This window comes from Hyposmocoma kahamanoa, unplaced genomic scaffold (genome assembly GCF_003589595.1).
Source record: "Hyposmocoma kahamanoa isolate Upper Pololo Valley unplaced genomic scaffold, ASM358959v1 262, whole genome shotgun sequence".
Lineage (NCBI taxonomy): Eukaryota > Metazoa > Arthropoda > Insecta > Lepidoptera > Cosmopterigidae > Hyposmocoma > Hyposmocoma kahamanoa.
Genome location: NW_020653765.1, coordinates 2,068,230 through 2,087,839, shown reverse-complemented (window position 1 = coordinate 2,087,839; position 19,610 = coordinate 2,068,230). Strand labels below are relative to the sequence as shown.

General features: G+C 35.7%; 2 protein-coding genes across 3 annotated transcripts in view; both read right to left on the bottom strand.

Moving 5' to 3' along the window:
* The window catches only part of LOC113228906 (torso-like protein), a 20,558-nt gene extending 14,002 nt beyond the window's left edge, over window positions 1-6,556 (bottom strand). The window contains exon 1 of the mRNA XM_026462343.1: window positions 6,501-6,556. Within this exon, the coding sequence (XP_026318128.1) occupies window positions 6,501-6,556 (56 nt within the window). The remainder of the gene's footprint in view (window positions 1-6,500) is intronic.
* Window positions 6,557-14,325: 7,769 nt separating this feature from the next.
* LOC113228890 (torso-like protein) overlaps window positions 14,326-19,610 on the bottom strand; it is an 89,426-nt gene continuing 84,141 nt past the window's right edge. Inside the window, exons 7-8 of one of the 2 annotated variants that reach the window (XM_026462320.1) lie at window positions 16,316-16,450; window positions 14,326-15,126 (exon numbers count right to left, since the gene is read on the bottom strand). In XM_026462320.1, the coding sequence (XP_026318105.1) occupies window positions 14,866-15,126; window positions 16,316-16,450 (396 nt within the window). In that variant the 3' untranslated portion in view covers window positions 14,326-14,865. The remainder of the gene's footprint in view (window positions 15,127-16,315; window positions 16,451-19,610) is intronic. The other variant, XM_026462321.1, reaches the window with a different exon arrangement.

Below are 19,610 nucleotides of genomic sequence, written 5' to 3'. Positions count from 1 at the left end.
ACTGTCTTGATATACTCGAATTGCACAATCAACGAACAAATATATTCCTTTGACTATTAAATATAATATTTAGTGACGGAACGAACAAGTCGTGCATCTGATAGCCATAACAGTTGCAGTGCCACCCAAAGCTGACCCATGGCATGTCCAAGTTGCATTTGTGGTTTTGGGAATTCTCTAGGGTCCAAATTTAACTTGTTACCCTCTTGGAAGCGCAACGAGAGAAACTGTCTTGATATACTCGAATTGCACAATCAACGAACGAATATATATATTTTTTTTATAATGTCAAGTGACAGGACGAACAAGTCGTGCGCCTAATGGTAAGCTCGTGTAGCTGTCCATGACAGTTGCAGTACCACTCAGATCTTTAAATCGCAGATCTGGGGGGCACTGCCACTGCGCCCGTCGCCCTGAGACATAAATTGACAAGTCCCATGTGCCTGTAATTTCACCAGCACCTTTACCTTCGAAACCGGAACACAGTAACGCTGACATTACTGCTTGGCGGTAGAAATAAATAAGGTGGCAGTACTTCACTGCACAGGCGTAGACCCCCTGTTTCCATTTCCAAAGATACTTTTGACATCTGTCCGTTTCTGCTTCCGTTAAGATACTTCCGTTGGGCCACTAGTAGGTACGTACTACCACAGGGATTTGAACCGTTGAACTCTCAACTGAGAAGCCAACTTTTTATTGGGTCGTTTTAAAAAACAATACCTGTATTTTGTGTGTAGAATCTACATCAACCTGCGTATCAAGCCATATGTATAGTCATGAGAGAAATGTTGATTCTAAGACAACAGGATCTACTCTGGTATCCGGACTAATTACGAGTTGGCAATCATACATAAAGTTTAGAACGATTCTGTATAATCTACTTACGCTAAATTAATATTAAAAAAAAAAATACGCAAATGCACTTAGCAATACTTCACTTAACTTAAAATAGTTTAAATAAACTTACTTGGCAAAAACATCGATCGAACTTCCAATTCTCAAACTGTAGGATAAATCACCATCTTCACTTTCACAAAAACCGTACGCGAAGAAAATGAATAAAACCAAAAGGTACATATTCTTTACGTATACTTATATTAAGTGATCTTACACCCATGAAAGCAGAGTGTACACTGAGATTTTTTAACATTTTGCTAATGTTGATGTGTGAACATCGTTTAAACTTGACCCGAGAGATTAGTGTATCGACTGACGAACTAGACTAGTTCAGGAAATCGGATTTGGTTGTTTCCTTTATTGGCTTGTTTTAATATAGAATATTTCTATAATTTTATTGTGAATGTTTGGAACATATCTTTAACTGTACACATTATACTCCACAAAAATTGTTATAAGTAGTAAAACAACATTCAGCGAAATACGAGTAGAATAAGTTGTCAGCACTCGCGGAAAATGTTCATTGTTATTCGACTAAATTTTTTTTATCTATTATTATCAGTGCGTTGAGGGAGTTAATTTAGCTAAACTAAAGAATAACGTGGACATTCCCTTCTACAAATTCCGGGACTTTTCTGAATTGATTGTATTTGAATATGGGTACTGTTTATTGAAATTTGAGTACATTGGCGACGAACAATTATTTTGTATTAGGTATTAGGTACAAATTATTGTCTCAAATCTAATATTGTGGTTGTGTTTCTATAGGTACCTACGTATTTAAATACTTTAGCCGTTTAAAAAATAAACATGAGACAACCTATATTTTGGACTGTTTAGAAAATAAACAGTAAATATAAAAAATCGACCTCAAACATTCGTGGAACTACATCTATTGCCAAGTTTTATTGAAATCGGCTACTGGACAGTGCGCGAAACCGGATTCATATCTGGATCATAGGTGGAATAATTTTTCTTCAAATTTAAATGGGACCAATACAGAAGTACCCTTTTTCCAACAAAAAACAATCATCAAAATAGGTTCACAAGTAATCACGTAACATACAAAAAAAAAATACAGTCGAAATGAGAACCATCTCCTTTTTTGAAGTCGGTTAAAAAAGAAATTGATCGATGATGAAATGAGCATGTCCATAATAAGATAACTTTCATACTTTAGGTAAATTCACTCCCGCAATTCCGATCACTGATTATTATACATAATTAAACAAGCAGTTGGAGTAGCGTCTGTCAGATACCGTCGCTACCGGTTCGTGCTTAAAAGAAACTTGCAATGAGTGATTGTCATTGCAAGTTTCTTTTAAGCAAATGTTAGGGTGTTTTAAATGTATGGTTTTATTTTCAGCTGAAACTACATGTTCGCGCAGTTGGTACGGCGTCTCTCTGCTAACCCAAGTTTCATTTGTAGTTTTGGAAATTCTCTAGAGTCGAAATTTAACTTGTTACATTCTTCGAAGCGCAGCGAGAGAAACTGTCTTGGTATACTCGAATTGCACAATGTACAAACAAATATATTCCTTTTTTTATAACATCTAGTGACGTGACGAACAAGTCGTGCGCCTGATAGTAAGGTATATACGCCTGTCCATAATAGTTGCAGTACCACTCAGAGCTTTAAATCGCAGAAATATCAGGGGCACTGCCACTGCATCCGCACCCTGATACATAACTTAACAAATCCTATGTGCCTGTAATTTCACCAGTACCCTTACCCTTCAAAATCGGAACACAGTAATGCTGACATTACTGCTTGGCGGCAGAAATAGGTAAGGTATTCGGTAGTCCCTCAACCGATACGCGTGAAAATTTAAACTAGCATAAAAACTACGATTCTACAGGTCGTGGCGAAGCACAAGTTTTTAATGACAATTGATGTCAAGTCTATGAGAAAAATATTCAATAAAATTTTGCGTGCGCAAATGTGCACTACTGTGCAAAAAAAGATTGCATTGCTTCAGTAGGGCATCAACACCCGCATAATATCAGTGCCGGTTTTACCAATGGTGCAACACCGTCGCTGAATCATAGGTGGCGCGCCGAGGTGCAAGTGAAGTAAACCGACTATTTCTTCCCAAAATCATTTATAATTGCACCATTTGCACCCAAATTTCCCGTAACTGGAAATAATAAATAAGTATGCCATTTGACCATGTGAATACTAGAGGACGCCAGGGTAATTGATTGCTCCCGGGCGCTACATAGGGTTGCCAGATGCTGACTTATCATTTCCGGATAAATTTTACAAGGGTGAGGGAGATGGGCCGTAGCAATAAATATATGAAAATAAATAGGTATTTAAATTAGGCTTTGATTAGGATTTTTCAAATTTCACGGTCATAACATGACCGAAACACTGTTTTTGACCATCTTTTGGGAGTTTTTAATAGTCTTTGAGTAGGTATCTACAAAAATTTTACATCATTTGCAATCAATATTTCGACAGTCCTTCGCACGACTATAGTGCTGCGTCTGGGGGATTTCTCTTATGAAAAGGACTCTAGTAAGTTTGTAAATACAACTTCTAAGTGTTTGGAATCCGGGACAGTAAAGTCTAATTACTGGACACGGGACAAGACGAAAAATTTCGGGACAATCCCGGATTTCTCGGCCACGTATTTTGTTGCCCAGTATTTTGGCTATAAGTACGTACATACATCCCTACGTTCGTTTTTACACTCGTCTTGCTGTTTTTTTTAATGAAAGATAACTATAAATAAGTCTAATCATATATTGCGCTTCATTGAATGGCGCACGTTTTTCGATAACCCGCTGAACTTAGCGGTTGTTAATCTTTATCGCGTTTTTGAGGCAAAGAGTAGTATTATATGTAGATATTTTATTTAGAATTATAATATTAATGCTGTAAATTCTTTGTTATATAAAATAGTCGACTGTAGCTTACAATAAGGTAGTGGATTCTAGGATGTCCTTCTCAATCAGGTACTAAGGTACACTCTGCCACATATTCAAGTACACAAACATTGACTTGAATTTTAACTTAAGCATAATATGTCCTAATGTTTCATTAAGTAACATTCTGTAAAGGTCAGTATCATATAATTAGTCCCATTGAAATTCTAGAACTTGGCTGTTAGTGAATGAAGTGGGGATATTTGATATACTTGCACTTAGGAGCTGTTTCTTAAGTTTGATGCAGGTGATTTCTGGCTTTAGTGAGTGCCTTCCTTGATGCGCAGATTTCGTGGCAGCGGTAACAGCCTCCTGGTGTTATTTGCATTCAGGGCCCAGGGCTCGTTTCATGAGCACTGGATTCGAATGCATATCAAAGAGAGAAAGAAGAGTAGGTCATTATTTTTAATGTTAACCTTATTTTTAAGCGTTCTGTTACCAACCCTTCTGGATGAATGTCCGAAATAAAAGATTTGAATTAAACTAATAATTGTTTCAATCCATTAATGCCCAAAGGCGCTTTGGTTAAAAACCCGGTTAAAAGCCGGGCGGGTTGATAGGGCTTGGCCTGTTTAGTATTGTAAATGATAGATGGAAGGGGTGAACATCCCAAGCTGGTGCCCTACCTATGATAGGCAACTTACATAAGTGATCAGCCTTTACTATAGGCTAGCCACACACTGCTCGGAAGCTACTACCTTACCAACAAGTAAACCACCGAGGAGGCTATGGCTTTAGTCTGCCAAAAACCTATCTAAAAGGACAGACCATGACCACATCCTAATCAAACAATTCAAAATATAATTACTCGTCAGCTATCCTAGCTATTTAGGTAACCTGTTTAAATCCTACCTCTTTATTTCAGCTACCCTAGCTTGGCTGAATGTTCCTAACAAATTCTTAAACATCACTACTAGAGCTTCCTAAATGCATCACTAAACTCTCTTCAACGTGCACGCTATTACGACGACGACACAGGCTTGAGCATCCATCGGACGATCACTGGGTAACATCAATATTGATCTCCCAGCTCCCTTAGTCCTCATCCTGCAGCTATCCACGTTCCATCAGCTTTTCTCACTTTCTTTAAACAAACCAGAACAAACACACATATAACCCTAACAACGACATTTCCTAACATACATATGATATGGGGGTATACCATATAAAGGATTCCTAATAATTAAATAAATATATTTTCCTCGAATGCAGACAGTTCTTGTTCATCTGGGAGGGTGACCACGAACTATGCACACACACAGGACAATATGTCTATCAAATTAAAAAATAATAATAAAAAGTAAGTTATATCTATCCAATCCAAGTCGGTAGTCCATCTTCTCCTCCCGTCCTTCTAAGTCTGCATTTCTGCAGAGAAGTTATCAAAACTTTTTGATACCGGTTTGAAAGAAGACTTTTCTTTCTTTGACCCAATATCTGTCCATGGACTTAGAAGGAATTTTGTTGTCAATTTTCAATTTTGACAACTTGAAATCACACCTCTTCAAAATATCCTGGCCTAAAATAAGATGTTCCTCAAGATCCTCTACAACGAGCAACCTTGATGGAAACTCCTTTCCACTAATCGTCAACGACACTTTGGTAGACGACTGCACATTTATTGGCGTTCCGCCCACTGTACGCAATGGATAACTACATTTGCATATTGGTGATACTCCAGTATCATCAATCTGCAAATGTAACCTTTCTGTAAAACAACGAGGGATTATTGAAACCGAAGCACTAGTATCCACCAACGCCTCGCAACTTACATCATTAATAAAAACAGATTTAAAAGGTGCCCAATGAACAATATTAAATATAAAAATATAAATTACGACCTTATGTACGCTTTCCTGGAGGTTTTCCGTAAAAACATATAAAATTTTTTCACGTCAGTTTTCTTCATTGAAATTTACTCCATCATGTGTAGGCTTGCTTCCACCATTTGTAGGCTTAGTTATATTATATATATAAATAGTTATATTATATATCTCTTCCATTCCCTCAGAGATTTCTCAAAAATAAAATTTTCACATCGGAATTCGCGTCTCCACCATTTGTAACCTGGGGACGTAGCTTAGGATGCGTAGCGAGAGGTACTTTATAAATATAAACTGGGATAATCTTCATAACTTGATATTTGTTGTACTTTTTTACATGTTCACTTTTTGATGGCTACTTTTTGATCTCTCAAGATGTTCTTTTCTTATCCTATTTTTTTAAACACATTCTAAATACAAAGTATATTCACTCAGCCAGTAGTTCTACTCATAGAGTAGAGCCTAGACTACGTACCTAAGTACAGTTTCTTCTTTTAGATAAAAATAAGAGCGCGTTTGACCTCCATAGAAAGTGATGATGAGGTCGACGATGTAGCATGCTATTATACTACACCTAAATAATGCCTATTGACTCTCGCCTTGAAAAGGTCCAAGTTATAACGTACGGGGAAAAAGTCCGCAGATAGGGAATTCCACTGTCTAGCCGCTCGCCATATAAACGTGGAAGCAAAATGCTTCGTGCGAATTCTGGGAATATCCACAACATAGAGGAAGCATCCCAACCTACGTACGTGCGTAGTCCCCCGACGATGGAAAGGGGAATGTGATAAGCGCTAGATATAATAGAAGATAGAGAGCGATAGATTACCGATAAGCAGGCAACTTTACGGCGGTTCTCTTTCCATCATCGAAGGACTAGGCGTAGGCGTGGCTTCCACCCCCATGTTGTGGATATTCCAAAGATTCGCACGAAGCGTTACGCTTCCACATTTATATGGCGAACGGCTATGGAGTGGAATTCCCTGCCTGCAGACTTGTTCCCTGAACGTTATAACTTGGACCTTTTCAAGGCAAGACTGAATAGGCATTATTTAGGTGTGCATGCTCCATCGTCGACCTCATCGTCACTTTTCGTCAGGTAAGATGGAGGTCAAATGCACATTTATGTCAGCTTTTTTGCATTTCGTATTTTAAATTTTAATAAAGTAGGATTGGAATTAGGAATTCACAATCAAATTACAATGTACTTAAACTAGTGTTAGAATTTAGCCAGCTAACGTAAAAACAAATGTATAGCTAAGAATTGCCAGTAGTGTGCAAACATATCCACAGCCCCAGCATTGGGAACTCTCAGCTATTTGTCAATGTGCCCAGGATGACGCGTTCGCGCGTGCGATTTAGCAGCGGCGCGCTTTGCTTTCTGATAATAGCGCAGAAATCGTCGACACCAAGGGCAGATTTGCAGTCCTGGCCGCCTTAGGCCCCAGGCCACGTAGTCAGTACCAGCCGCCCCTTCGTATACTGTTAGACTACATAATGAATTTACTTTATTGCCAACTTTTATCGAAATCGGAAATTTACAATTTAATATTTTTAATAATTTTCTACAACATTGATTTGATATTATATCTGTTAGTTACTCGTGTGCGCCCCGTAGTAGCGCCCAGCCGGCATGATTTTTTTCCGACACCTACAACATTTCGTCATATTTCAGCCAACTTACACAAAACCTAAATAAATTATACACTCAAACCTTCTCATGAATGGCTCTATCTATTGGTGGAACCCGCCTGAAAATCTGTTCAGTTATTTTTGAGTTTATCGCAACCAAACAGACAGACAGACGCGGTTGTGATAATATGTAGTGTTGTAGTGATTACATTATTGATATGTAACATATCTATATTTTATACATAAAATGTACGAAAGTTATTTAGGAAGATTATTGTCATACGATGAGGTGCAGTGCGGCCCGCCATAATGTGCGTAAGCTTTTTGAAATATTTACGTACTTTGAGTTTTTTCTTGTTATCATTAGTGAATTTTTTGTCACGATTGGCCGCCCTAGGCCCGGGCCTACTGGGCCTCAGGGCAAATCCGTCACTGGTCGATATGTTTATCATCAAACATGATTGAGGAGCTACAAAAAGATTGAAGTCGGAACAGCATCGTGAAGTCATTGTTGACCCATTGAATACACGTGTAAAGCGTTACTTTCACTTGATCTGTAAATCGATCGTGTGTTTGCTCGCAGGTTTCTACGAACCAGCGTATTGCAACCGACAAATTATGCCCTGCGCTCCTCTCTACAGTACGTACAGCAAGGTATGTCTCAGCGTGACAGGTGCAATGGCAATATCTCGCAGATCTTTGCGATTTAAAGCTCTGAGTGGCACTGTAACTTCTGTGAACACGCGTGTCGCTTAATACCAGGCGCATGGCTTGTTCGTCCTGTCACTTGTCATCGTAAAAAAATTCACTCTTCAGTGCATTATATGAGCAATGAGCCTCCGCATAGTACTTACAGACATACAGCAAACCGCGCAGAACACCGACTGTCGGACACAAATGCTCCATGTCATCAGCATGACATACCTACTTATACACAAACACCAACGTGACAACCAATATTGGTGTTGTTGAGCTCTTTCATTAGTTCATGTACAGGTTGAAGAGTCGAGGCGAACTCAACCTTCCCTGCCACACTCCGCACACCAACCGCCGCCGTTAGTTTCAACCGCTTATTCCCAGTTGTCGCCACTGGCTTGTTCCCACTAGCGACAACTGGGATTTTTTAATCCCGCGACTAGCGCGAGAGTGACATAAAGCGCGAGATACTGCTATTCTCGCATAGAGATCTGGTAACATATGGGATTTTTTTCCCATTTGTCGCCACTGGAAATCACCACTGGTAACAACTGACAATTTTTTATCCCGTTTGTCACCACCAGGTAACATATGGGATATTTTTTTCCCATTTATCGCCAGTGGGAACAAAGCCAGCAACTGGGAATATGCGGTTGAAAGGGCGAATGTGATAAAAATTCAAAACCGACAAAATGTTAAATGAAATCTACTTTTCTCTTGTGGTAACTTCAATTAACTTATCCACGTAGGAAAAAATATAAATAGTGACAGATATGAGTTTTCTTATTGATCACGGCAGTGTACACAACAATTTTGTTGTTATATACAACAGATTTAGTAGCAGTGGTAGCAGTACAATTCTTTGTGATAAAGTTCGTCCAGGGAAGCACTGTCACCTTACCTATTTCTGCCACCAGGCAGTAATGTGAGCATTAGTGCTTTCCGGTTTTGAATGGTAAGGGTGCCTGTGAAATTACAGGCACATGGGGCTCGTCAACTTATGTCTCAGGGTGACGGGCGCGGTGGCAGTGCCCCTCCGATCTTTGCGGTTTAAACCTCTGAGTGACACTGCAACTTTGATGAACAGCTGAGTGAGTAACCGCTTACCACCAGTCTCACGACTTGTTCGTTCTGTCCCTTTGTATTATTAAAAAACTAACGGCGGCAGAACCTATGAAGTCATGTACTTAGTAATTAAAATATCTTTAGTAAGTTCAATGACTCCATATCTGCCATATTTAACTTCGCCAGATAATAAGTTAGTCTACGATTCAGACAATGACCTACATTTTGTGATAACTAATTTAATGTGACGTACATTTTTTAAATAAGCATAAAATGAATATTGACCTTTTTAATTTTAATAAGTACCTACTCATATCTCAGAGTGAACAGTAAAAAAATCGTTGACTTCAAAACGGCATAATGACTACGTAAGTCTAGTTTTACGACCAAAACTGACTAAATCACGATTTTTTTAGTGCAATCAAATCTAACCTAGGTACTGTGGTGGTGAGATTAAATATGGTGCAGCTAGAACAAGGTTATGTTAGAGTTATCAGTAAAATACCCTTGTAACTTTTGAACGATGGAACGACTAAATCTAATTTTTTGCTACTCGAACCGACTAAATGGTATAATGGTATAATTTTTTTTATTGACTTGTAAAATTTCAAGAACTCGACCTTGGCAGCTAGGGATGTTGCTCATAACTGTTATTTTTTTGTTCCGTTACTCGATTAATCGGATATTATTGAGTCCGATAAAGCAATATTTTTTACAAATTGTCTGTCAAACTTTTGTTTAAACCACTATTGCCACTAATTTATCAATCAATAATAAAATAATTAACAATCAATATTTAGTAGATATAATATTAATGATATAGTCAAAAGCACATCAAGCTTGATACTTTGTACTTTGGACTGTTCTTATCGTAAGCGGCATAGAGTTGCATTTAAGTCTTAAGTGTCAAGCTTGACGTGCTCTTGATTGTACAAGAAATAAAAATAAACGGTCTGTTCTTGACAATCGTCTTCACAAAGTTACAAATTCATTTACGAGGCAATGTAGGCGCTTCTATAATAAGATTCCGATTAATATAAATTCACGAGGTTTAAACCTTTAGTGAAACAAAAACTTTATACTAAAGGTTTATTATATAGCTTAGTGCGTACATGGATGACAAAAATCCGTGGTACTGACCCGTTGCTTGCTGATTGTTTCGATCGATTTTAAAATAAATATTGTAATGATAAATGTGTGCAAATGTTTATTTACAAAGAACAACCTCTAGAATTTCTTGCTCATTTTTCTTAAGGGCATTTGCCTTACGAATGAGCAGTCGACTTTAATCAATATGACGATAAAGTAACTTCCTTACCTGTGAAATAAAGATTATTTGACTTTGGTACAGCTTTATGAATAAATCTAGTAGACAGGCGCAATATGTTAGTTTTTCTGCCATCGCTCATTCGTTTACAGAGACGGTAACAAGAAATCAATGTTGCCAGATGGTTATATTTTTCGTTACTTTTGACATTCTCACGAAGTATTTTCGTTTTAAGGCAATTTTCGTAACTTCTGAGAAAGATGAGATTTCTTGGCAGAGCTTTGTCTTACGCTGCTGAAGTATAACGTAATTTTTATGTTAACACGTGTATACGGTAATGCCAGGTCAACTAACTAGGGTAGATGAATAGTGAAAATAAAATCCACTATCAGTCATAAACAGATTTTTTTTCATTTCTAAAATACATTTTTTTTTTCAAAATATTTACAATGTTCAAATTAATTAAACATCATTATACTTAATACAAAAATATCGTTAAATGCATTTTCAAGTTTGATCTCGCACTGTGTTGTACGTAAAAAATATATTGCACAAAATAAGTAAAAATATATAGATACAAATGTTGCTAACTTTCTATAAGAGATGGCCCTTCAAACAGTCGTACGTGTGTACATTATCATTATCCATAACTTTTAAAGTACTACAATAAAAATTCACAATAGTAATTCCTGTGTATAAATTGCCCATGAAATGTTTTCAAAAACTGAAAAATACAGTAGGTACTTATACATTTTTATTTCAATAAATAAAATCTACAAAAATTTGAAATTTTATTTACAAAACATTTCTTGGAAGATTTAAGGCACTTATTTTCAAATATTTACATATTTTTTAAATCACAATTATAAGTAGATTGTTTTCACTGATTTCACTTTTAATAATTACAGTTTGTTCTATTCTAAATATTAGATGTTAAAGTGTGAAACTACCGCTCTAAACATCTCGCCACTTTAAAATTCTTGATTTGTAAGATTCTCAGAAACTTTTTAAAAACAAATGTTAAACCTTCTAAATTTAAAATGTTGGTATTTGTTTTACGAAAATTGGAATTGGAATTCACATAACTCGAAAGGTTAACGAAGTTCGGATAGAACCACAAATTAGAAAGATACCTATAGTAGAGGATATAACTGACGGATGCACTACATTTTTAATTTACCCGATTCCGCGTTGATAATTATAACCTGGCGAATGGGCTCTTAGACTTCAAGAGGCTAAGTGAATAATTAAATTTGTGAGTTCATGTTGAAATCGATCCATCGCGAACTTCTAAAGAATTAGCAAGTATGGTTTAATTTTAATATTATTAAATGTATGGTACGTTGAACGTTCAAATTTTGAGTATTTCTAGTTTTTTTTAACAAGTTATTGATGTCGTTTTACTCATTACACAACGTACTTGCGATGTCAGTTTAAAAGTTTTTGATATCTCTTATATTTACGGGATAATCGCCTGGGCACACTTAACGATTGCACCCTGTATGTAGCTGCAGTTTCATACTATAATCATTTTATTTCATGCTACCCATTTGTAATAATTATTTTTAAAATTGAATAATTTAAACGCCTTTTGGAAATCGGCTGTTGCAATATTTTGTACTTAAACTCTGAATTAATAAAGCATTTCAGTTTAGGAAGACATAAATGCATTATCAAAAATTTGTATATAAAAGTAGTAATATTATAAAAATACGATTCTGTGTCATTTAATTGACTAATATTGTTGTCGTTGTTGATTTCAAAATTGATAGCACCATTACTAGTAACTAATTTCAAATACAAAGTTTGAATATAGTGGAAAATAATTTATATCCTATTATTTTGACAAAGGTTGCCAGCTGTTAATGCCAGTAGAGTTCGGTAACAAAGTAAATTGATTAAACGTATTATAATCGGTATGTTAAATGCGTAAGGTACAAAAATAATTTTTTTACAAGCAATTTAAAGTTCGTAAACAAATTATGTAACAAGGTGGAATAATACTCTTGTGCCTTATTGTACGCATAAATTAAAAAGAAATCTTGTTCTTCAACTTTTGAAATTCACATTATTATTGATTTTGATCACTTGTTCGAATTGTACAGGAACACATTAAAAAAATATTTAAACATTGTTTGTATTTATGCATACAATGAGCACCTATCTTGCACCTTTCTTTTGCACTTCATATCTCAATGTTGTGGCCTTCCGTATTTAAAATACTATGGTCTATTTCAATTCATTTTAAGCGAAATATAAACAAAACGGTATGGTTGAATTTCTAAAGGAATCACTCAATAAATTGAATAAGTAACACTTTCACGTATATTTCGAAGATTTTGACTTGATATCTCATCACTTTTTCCAACAATATTCATTTGAATAAAATCGTAAAATCGTGTTTGAGAAATGGGAGTCAAAAAGTGAGATTATTTTTAATTAAAGATGTGTGAATAGTCCTTGGTTGTATAGTGCTGTACGGAATAAAACATTGAGTTCATTCAATTCAAGTTTTTGTAATCGATTAGTAAATCGAAAATTTCAATTGGACGTGTACGGATTTGAAAGGGGATTTAAAATTAAGATTTCGGAAAGTTTAAATATATTTTTATAGGTTATGTAATGAAAACAGCTAGTATGCCCCAATTAAACAACTCGATTCATTCAATTAATTAATTGATTTGTAGTTGGCAATAATATTGGCCATCACTAAACCGGTCTATGGTCGGATCAGTGACTTGTTTGTTTACTTTTTGTTTAAAATGGATTGAAACGAAGTATAACTCTTATATTATGTCACTTCCATCGACTTGAAAAAGGCGTCAAAGGATGAATTCTCATATAGGCTGTTTTGCATTACATGCAAATGACTAAATAAAACTAATAACTGGCTAAAGAGTTGGATTTTGACGCCATTGTATAGAACTAATTCCATAGTATAACAAGACAAGTACTGTAACTCCATAGAAAGCAGCATAGTAGCAGCGTGGCTTGTATTTGTCCATGCCTGCCCCGCTTCGTGTACAGATACACACGTTCGCACAATCTCGCGGTGCATTCGCGTTGCCCCTTCTGCTAATTTTCTTAATGCCACTAGTCATTGTAATTAAATTAAGACTCCATTGAGATTATATTGCAGTTATAGTATTTGCTATTCTGCTAAAATGTAGTTGCAATGGTAGGTGAGCATCGAGTACACAACCAGAAATAGAGACGAAATGTTATTTTATTTGTTTGAAAACTATTTTGGCACGTCGTTACGGTTACAACTGCGCTCCGATTGGCCAGCCCGAATTCGAAACAATTGACGGGTGTCGTCAATTGTTTCACTTCAACTCGACCAGTTTAACTTGAGCTTTGCTATAATGAACCAAAATTGAAAAATTACATAATTTAATATTTAATTACCGATGAAATGTGATTCCCTTTATTTTGTAATTGGATATTTGTAGCTCCCACACCACCGAAAAGAACAGCCCCCCCAAAAAAAGCCTACCTTAGTCAATTGCTCTTATGTGAAACGATAATAAAAAAACTGTTTCATTGATAATTGACATGAATATACAAGCCATTTGGCACATTATTTTCAATCAACGCATTATTGAATATCGTCAGAAAGATCTTGTGAAATTACCCCGTGTGCAGCGCGACATAAATGTCAGGAACTGACTCAGTTAAGCGGTAGGCCTGTTAAATAATAATGTGACAACCCTACTTTACGACATTTAAGCAGTGAAGCGCCGAACAGGCGGGTACTTGCCTTATTACACTATGCTAATTCGTGTCGTGCTGACTACAGAAAATGTCTAAAGCAGGGTTTCTTAACCTTTTTCTTGTCATGGATCCCTCTCAAAAATTCAAAGAATCCACGGACCCTTTCCGAAAAGATGAAGACGACCTTCTTGCAGTGCACGGATAAACCTATGCAGGTTTTTGTTTTGCCGCCAGGTTTAGATTAATAAATATTCTTTTTATATATTTTTTTAATAATAAATAGAATAAGAAAGGCTCGCGGGTTGCATTCAGGATGCTCGCTAATTTCTACAAGGTATAGCCGTCAAAGGGCGCGAAAATTCAAAAAGGTCACTGCACCTATTTGCTCACAACATATTGTATACCATTTTTTATATTGATGTTATAAAAAAAATATTAATGTAACATGTTAGGTAGGCTCGTCATGAACCTCTGGCGTTCAACACACGGACCCCTTAAGGGCCTATGGACCACAGGTTAAGAAACTCTGGTTTAAAGTGAGTACATATCTGAAAGGTTCAAAAGAAACTTATAAAACTACCAATCTATCTATGACGTAAGGGCGTCTTCAAAGTAGACAAAAAAAGCGCTGCACTAGCGCGACTGTGGTGCGGCAGCTACGCGTCTGTACAGCTTCAGTAATTTTTAGTTCACTAACGTCTAATTTGAAGACGCTCCAAGTGGTGTCGTTACTAGGTATGCAGATGTTACTAGTAACCATAGCAAGTGATACTAACCATTTTTGCCGTATCACCAGTAACTTGGCGCTACATCAGCCTTGATAATAAAAATTAACTACAATCACATATTACTCTCCCACAATTTCAAATAATTGTCTATGACTTCTTCAAACCACTTCTTTTTCTTCACATCTTTGAAGGCAGGCGATAATGTTTTTAATTCTAATTGTAATAAGGCTTCGTTTCCTAGTAACGTGTCTAAACTTCTTAATAGAGAAGGTTCCCCGTGTAGTTTTAGAAGGCTGGGATACGAGAAGATATAGTAATGAACTCTGAGGCGTTTCGTTGCCCAGTTTTCTACTGTCTTGTTGCCACTGGCCACCTGCGAAAAAATGGAATATACTTTAACTTTTTTTCAAAGAAGAACGGAACCTGAATAGTATGATGAATTACATCCATTTGCAAAGTTTTATTAAAAGCGGTTAACGAAAGTGGGCGAAATTCAATAAACCAGATTCATCCTCTAATTGGCCACCCTGAGAGGTGGAATATTTTCTTCAAATTCGAATGGGACCACTACTGGAGTTCCTCCTTTCCAACAAAATAAGAACCATCAATCATCATTTTTGAAATAGATAGTTGTTAGATGTCTTTTTGTTAGCAAGAAGTAAATTTTCTAAACTATTTTAATTAACCCATGTAGTTATAATAAATTCAATGTTTTGATAGCAGAAATTACAAAAAAAAAACATATTATAAAATAAAGATTAGTGAATGAGTGAACGACATGTGGAAACAAAAATGATATGAACCTAAAAAATGAGACTGAATATGAGGTAAAAGCCAATAACAGTCAAAATAAGAATCATTGGATACATCGAGTATATAACCAAAAATAGAGACGAAATAAGGACTATCCATACCTGGCGACTCATTAGTAAAATGGGCCTTATATCACTTTTAAATATCAACTCTCGTTTGCACTGCCAAATTAGAAAGCTGAAATAGTACAGCGCAAACAACTGACCTGTGTTTCTGTCTCCGTATATTCCAAAAATATTTTGTATTTATCGTAATAAAAATAACATCTCTAACTATAGGGGCTGTTCCATTCGGTGGTGTGACGACACCCGTCAATTGTTTCGAATTCGGGCTGGCCAGTTGGAGCGCAGTTGTCACCATAATGATTTGGCAGAATAGCTTTCAAACAAATTAAGTGACATTTCGTCTCTATTTCTGGTTATATACTCGATGGTTGGATAGTAAAGGGGGCCCAGAGTGAAAATGACCTTCTCGAGTCTTTAATAATATCTATAGATTTTGTGAATTTTAACCTAATGACAATAACTTGAAAGTGTATTTTTGTAAACGGAAAAGGATTAATCAAAACAAATATTGGCCTTTATCAAACTAGCACACATTTCTGAAATCTTGAAATGCTAATCGTATTGACGCATATTGTGTCTACTTTTGTATATTACACAATTTACCTTTTATCGAGAGTAATTATGGAAGCGTCATAGCATAGCATAGTAATTCGATTCTTCACTACTAAAAAACTACAAGTTTACCTTGATCTGTCCTATATGTTTAGCATGCCACGGCGAAAAGTATCCTTCCAACTCCTTAGCAGTAATATCAGCAACGCCTTTGCTCTTTAGCCGCTCTTTAATCATAGAATATGCGGTTCTAGAGAACACAAACACCTGGAGTGAGAGCATAGACAATATTGACAACTTTATAGAACATTCACTGTTAAGTTGGCATTAGCTCCGCGGCGTGTACTCCAGGATTTACGTCAAAGTTGGATTTTAAAAACTTCTTTTCTATTGTTTATTTTTCTATCAATAACTTTACATTGTTGTTTTATTTACTTCTCTCATCATTTAAATTAATCTACCAGCAAACCTTTTTCTATACTTTGGTTATGTACACATATTTTTGGTTAATATGCTTATATTAAGTCTTAGTTTCCCAAAGTGGTCTCTACCGCCCCTCAGTAGGCGCTAAAGAGTCCTAAGGGGGCCTCGGTTAGGAGCCTCGGAAGCAGTGGGGGGTGTTGATGTTACCCCATTTTAAAAGAAACTTGATTTGTTGAATTAATGTGGTGGTGGGTGGGGCGTTGAAAGTTTTTTATCTTGCCCAAGTGGGCGGCAAGCCATAAAGTTTGGGAACCTATGTTATATGTATTCATCTTTTTAGAAAACTTCTTTATTATAATTTTGTTAAGAAAAGTAAAAGGTAGAAGAAATGGCTTGCCGCAAAAATGGCAGCTTTTTCTAGTTTCTTCTGTATAAAAGTCTAACAAGTGCAGTATTTCATACATTCACTACATGTCTATAATTTTCCTACTTATTTACGATTAAAATTTAAGTTGTACGTTATAATTTTGGTGTTACCAAGATAGGACTTTCGTGCCACCATATTCGATAAAAGCGGCTCACGATGAAAACCAGCATAAAGCAGTCGAACTGTGACATACGCTGTACGGGATCCATTTCAGCTTAAATTTTAATCATTTATTTCTTTTGGTATAAGTCTTAATAAGCTGAATAAATGTTTCTTTCTTTCTATATCGCCGTTTAAACACACAATGTAATATCTTCATTCGACTATTTGCTTTTATTGTTTATGTAATTATTAAACATACAAATTCCATTATTTGATAATTTCCATAACAAGAAGTTACAAAAGTTTTGGATGTTCCAAAAAAGTGTTCCAAAAGTCAAATGCACTGATGGATGATAAAAATGATATTAAATGAGAGAGAAACAAAGCATATGTTACGATTATGATTTTATAATGAATTGAAGTCGAATAATACATGAACCAAAAAAGTTTACCTTTATAGATGTATCAGTGTACGCAAAGTTAAACATAAATGGCATGCAAATAAGATAAAATTTACAATGTGCAGTGGTACAAAAGTTATTGATACTGGGAAGTGAAAATAAACATATTATAAATTATATCGTATCTCCGAGCCTTTTGTGTTCAATTTCGCACGCATTGAAATGTTTATAACTGTTACCCCTTTCGATTCCCGGTAGAGGGGTACTCTAACAGTGAATGTGTACACAATAATACTTGGAAGCAAAAACTCCCAAATATCTGCGATTCTTTCGTTTGGTGCTGAATATTTTTTGGTATAAACCTATGGTGCTAATTAGGATGGTTATTTACTCCCAAATGAACATGTCAAACCACACATAATGTTCAAACACGCATTCAACATGGATTCTTGTCACTTTTGAACCAGAGGTTAACCGCATACGACAAAGACAGCACGGTCACTTTGAAATACTAGTTTCTGCTCAATGTTGCGTTTTAAGCAACTATTTGTACTGACTATAAGCAGAGATCGGAGCATCCAATGTATCTAACCTTCAAATTATATTACACATAGAATTAATAATACCTCCTGAACGAAGAAAAACTTTCATAAGTTTCTCACAGATGGCGCTACGGCAAAAAAGACTTAAATCCAATACAAAGAACTTCAATAAGTACTTAGAGAAATTCGTCTGGTCGACTTAGAGAAAAGGTCTGCTGACTCAGTTGGTAAGAGCGGTAGCCCCGGTTTGGCAAACCGGGATTTTTTCTTTGTGTTTGTTCGATCTTTGCATCAATAATAATAATAAGCAGAACAAGTGCGAAAGGCGGTCCTGCTCGATATGCCTGTGCCATTACTGGGGAATACCGTCTCTACAATTCAGAATTTCAAAATTAATCTTTTAAGCCTTGTGAGAGGCGAGAGTAACGCACACACTCAACACAATAACGCACACACTCAACATATATAAAATATAAAATAAATATCCATAATAATAATACCTCCTTCTGAAATCTCAGAATGGCTAATAATAAAAATCAAAACAAATAAAATACTTTTAGTAAGAATTACAAAATTTTTCTTCTACATGCATTACTGTAGTAAGTGCCTGTTACAACTCAAAAATATCGAAACTAAATACAAGACTGTAATTTTGGGGAATTAAGAGGAATAATCACTACTTTCTTGTGTGCCTTGCCACCAAGCTGTCTTTTGCAGTACGGGGTTAACCAATTTTGTAAAAGGACCCATAAATTTTGCAAAAATGAAAAAAGTTTAATACCGAGTATTGAATGATAAAGAATTAGAACGATAAGAAAAGAAGTTTTTAGATGATGTTTATGCAACGCAACATCGCAAGGTGATGAAGTGATGATGTACCAAGCATTTTGGTCTGATTTCATGTAAATTAAAAAGCAAATGAAATAAGATAAATGAGTAGAATTTTTACATGATGTCTAGGTACTTAAACGGATACCTAGATAGACCGAATCTTAGTGGATATAGCGGTAAAGACTGACAAGTTAAATGTTAAACCTCGTCAAAGACAAAAAAAGAAAAGGTTCTTCTAAAAATTCTAACGTTCCAGTCTAATGAGAAGTAATCTATGGAGAATAGCACTAGACAATAGTGACTTATGATGTCACTTTTCGTGGTTTCGATAAAAATTTTTTTTAATATATTAAATAAAAACGAAAATATAAATAAAAATACTTAGTTGAACTCGAAATCTTTTAAATTTTAATCGTAATATTGTCGTAAAATTGTTCCCGAAACTTTGTATTTTTTTTTCTGTATCGCACATGCAACCAAATACTGTCATAACTAACGTGACCATTATTTTCCCCTTATAGTGTGAGCGGGGAAGAAATAATGCCTGTAAATTTATTATTGTTTTAAAAATAAAACACAGTAACATAGAAACTTTAGTTACTGATAGTTACGAAATGTTTAACTATTAAAAAAAAATAAAACTAAAACTACTACCCTGTACCACGGTGAGTGCTCTGAAGAGTTATTCAACCTTATCCCTT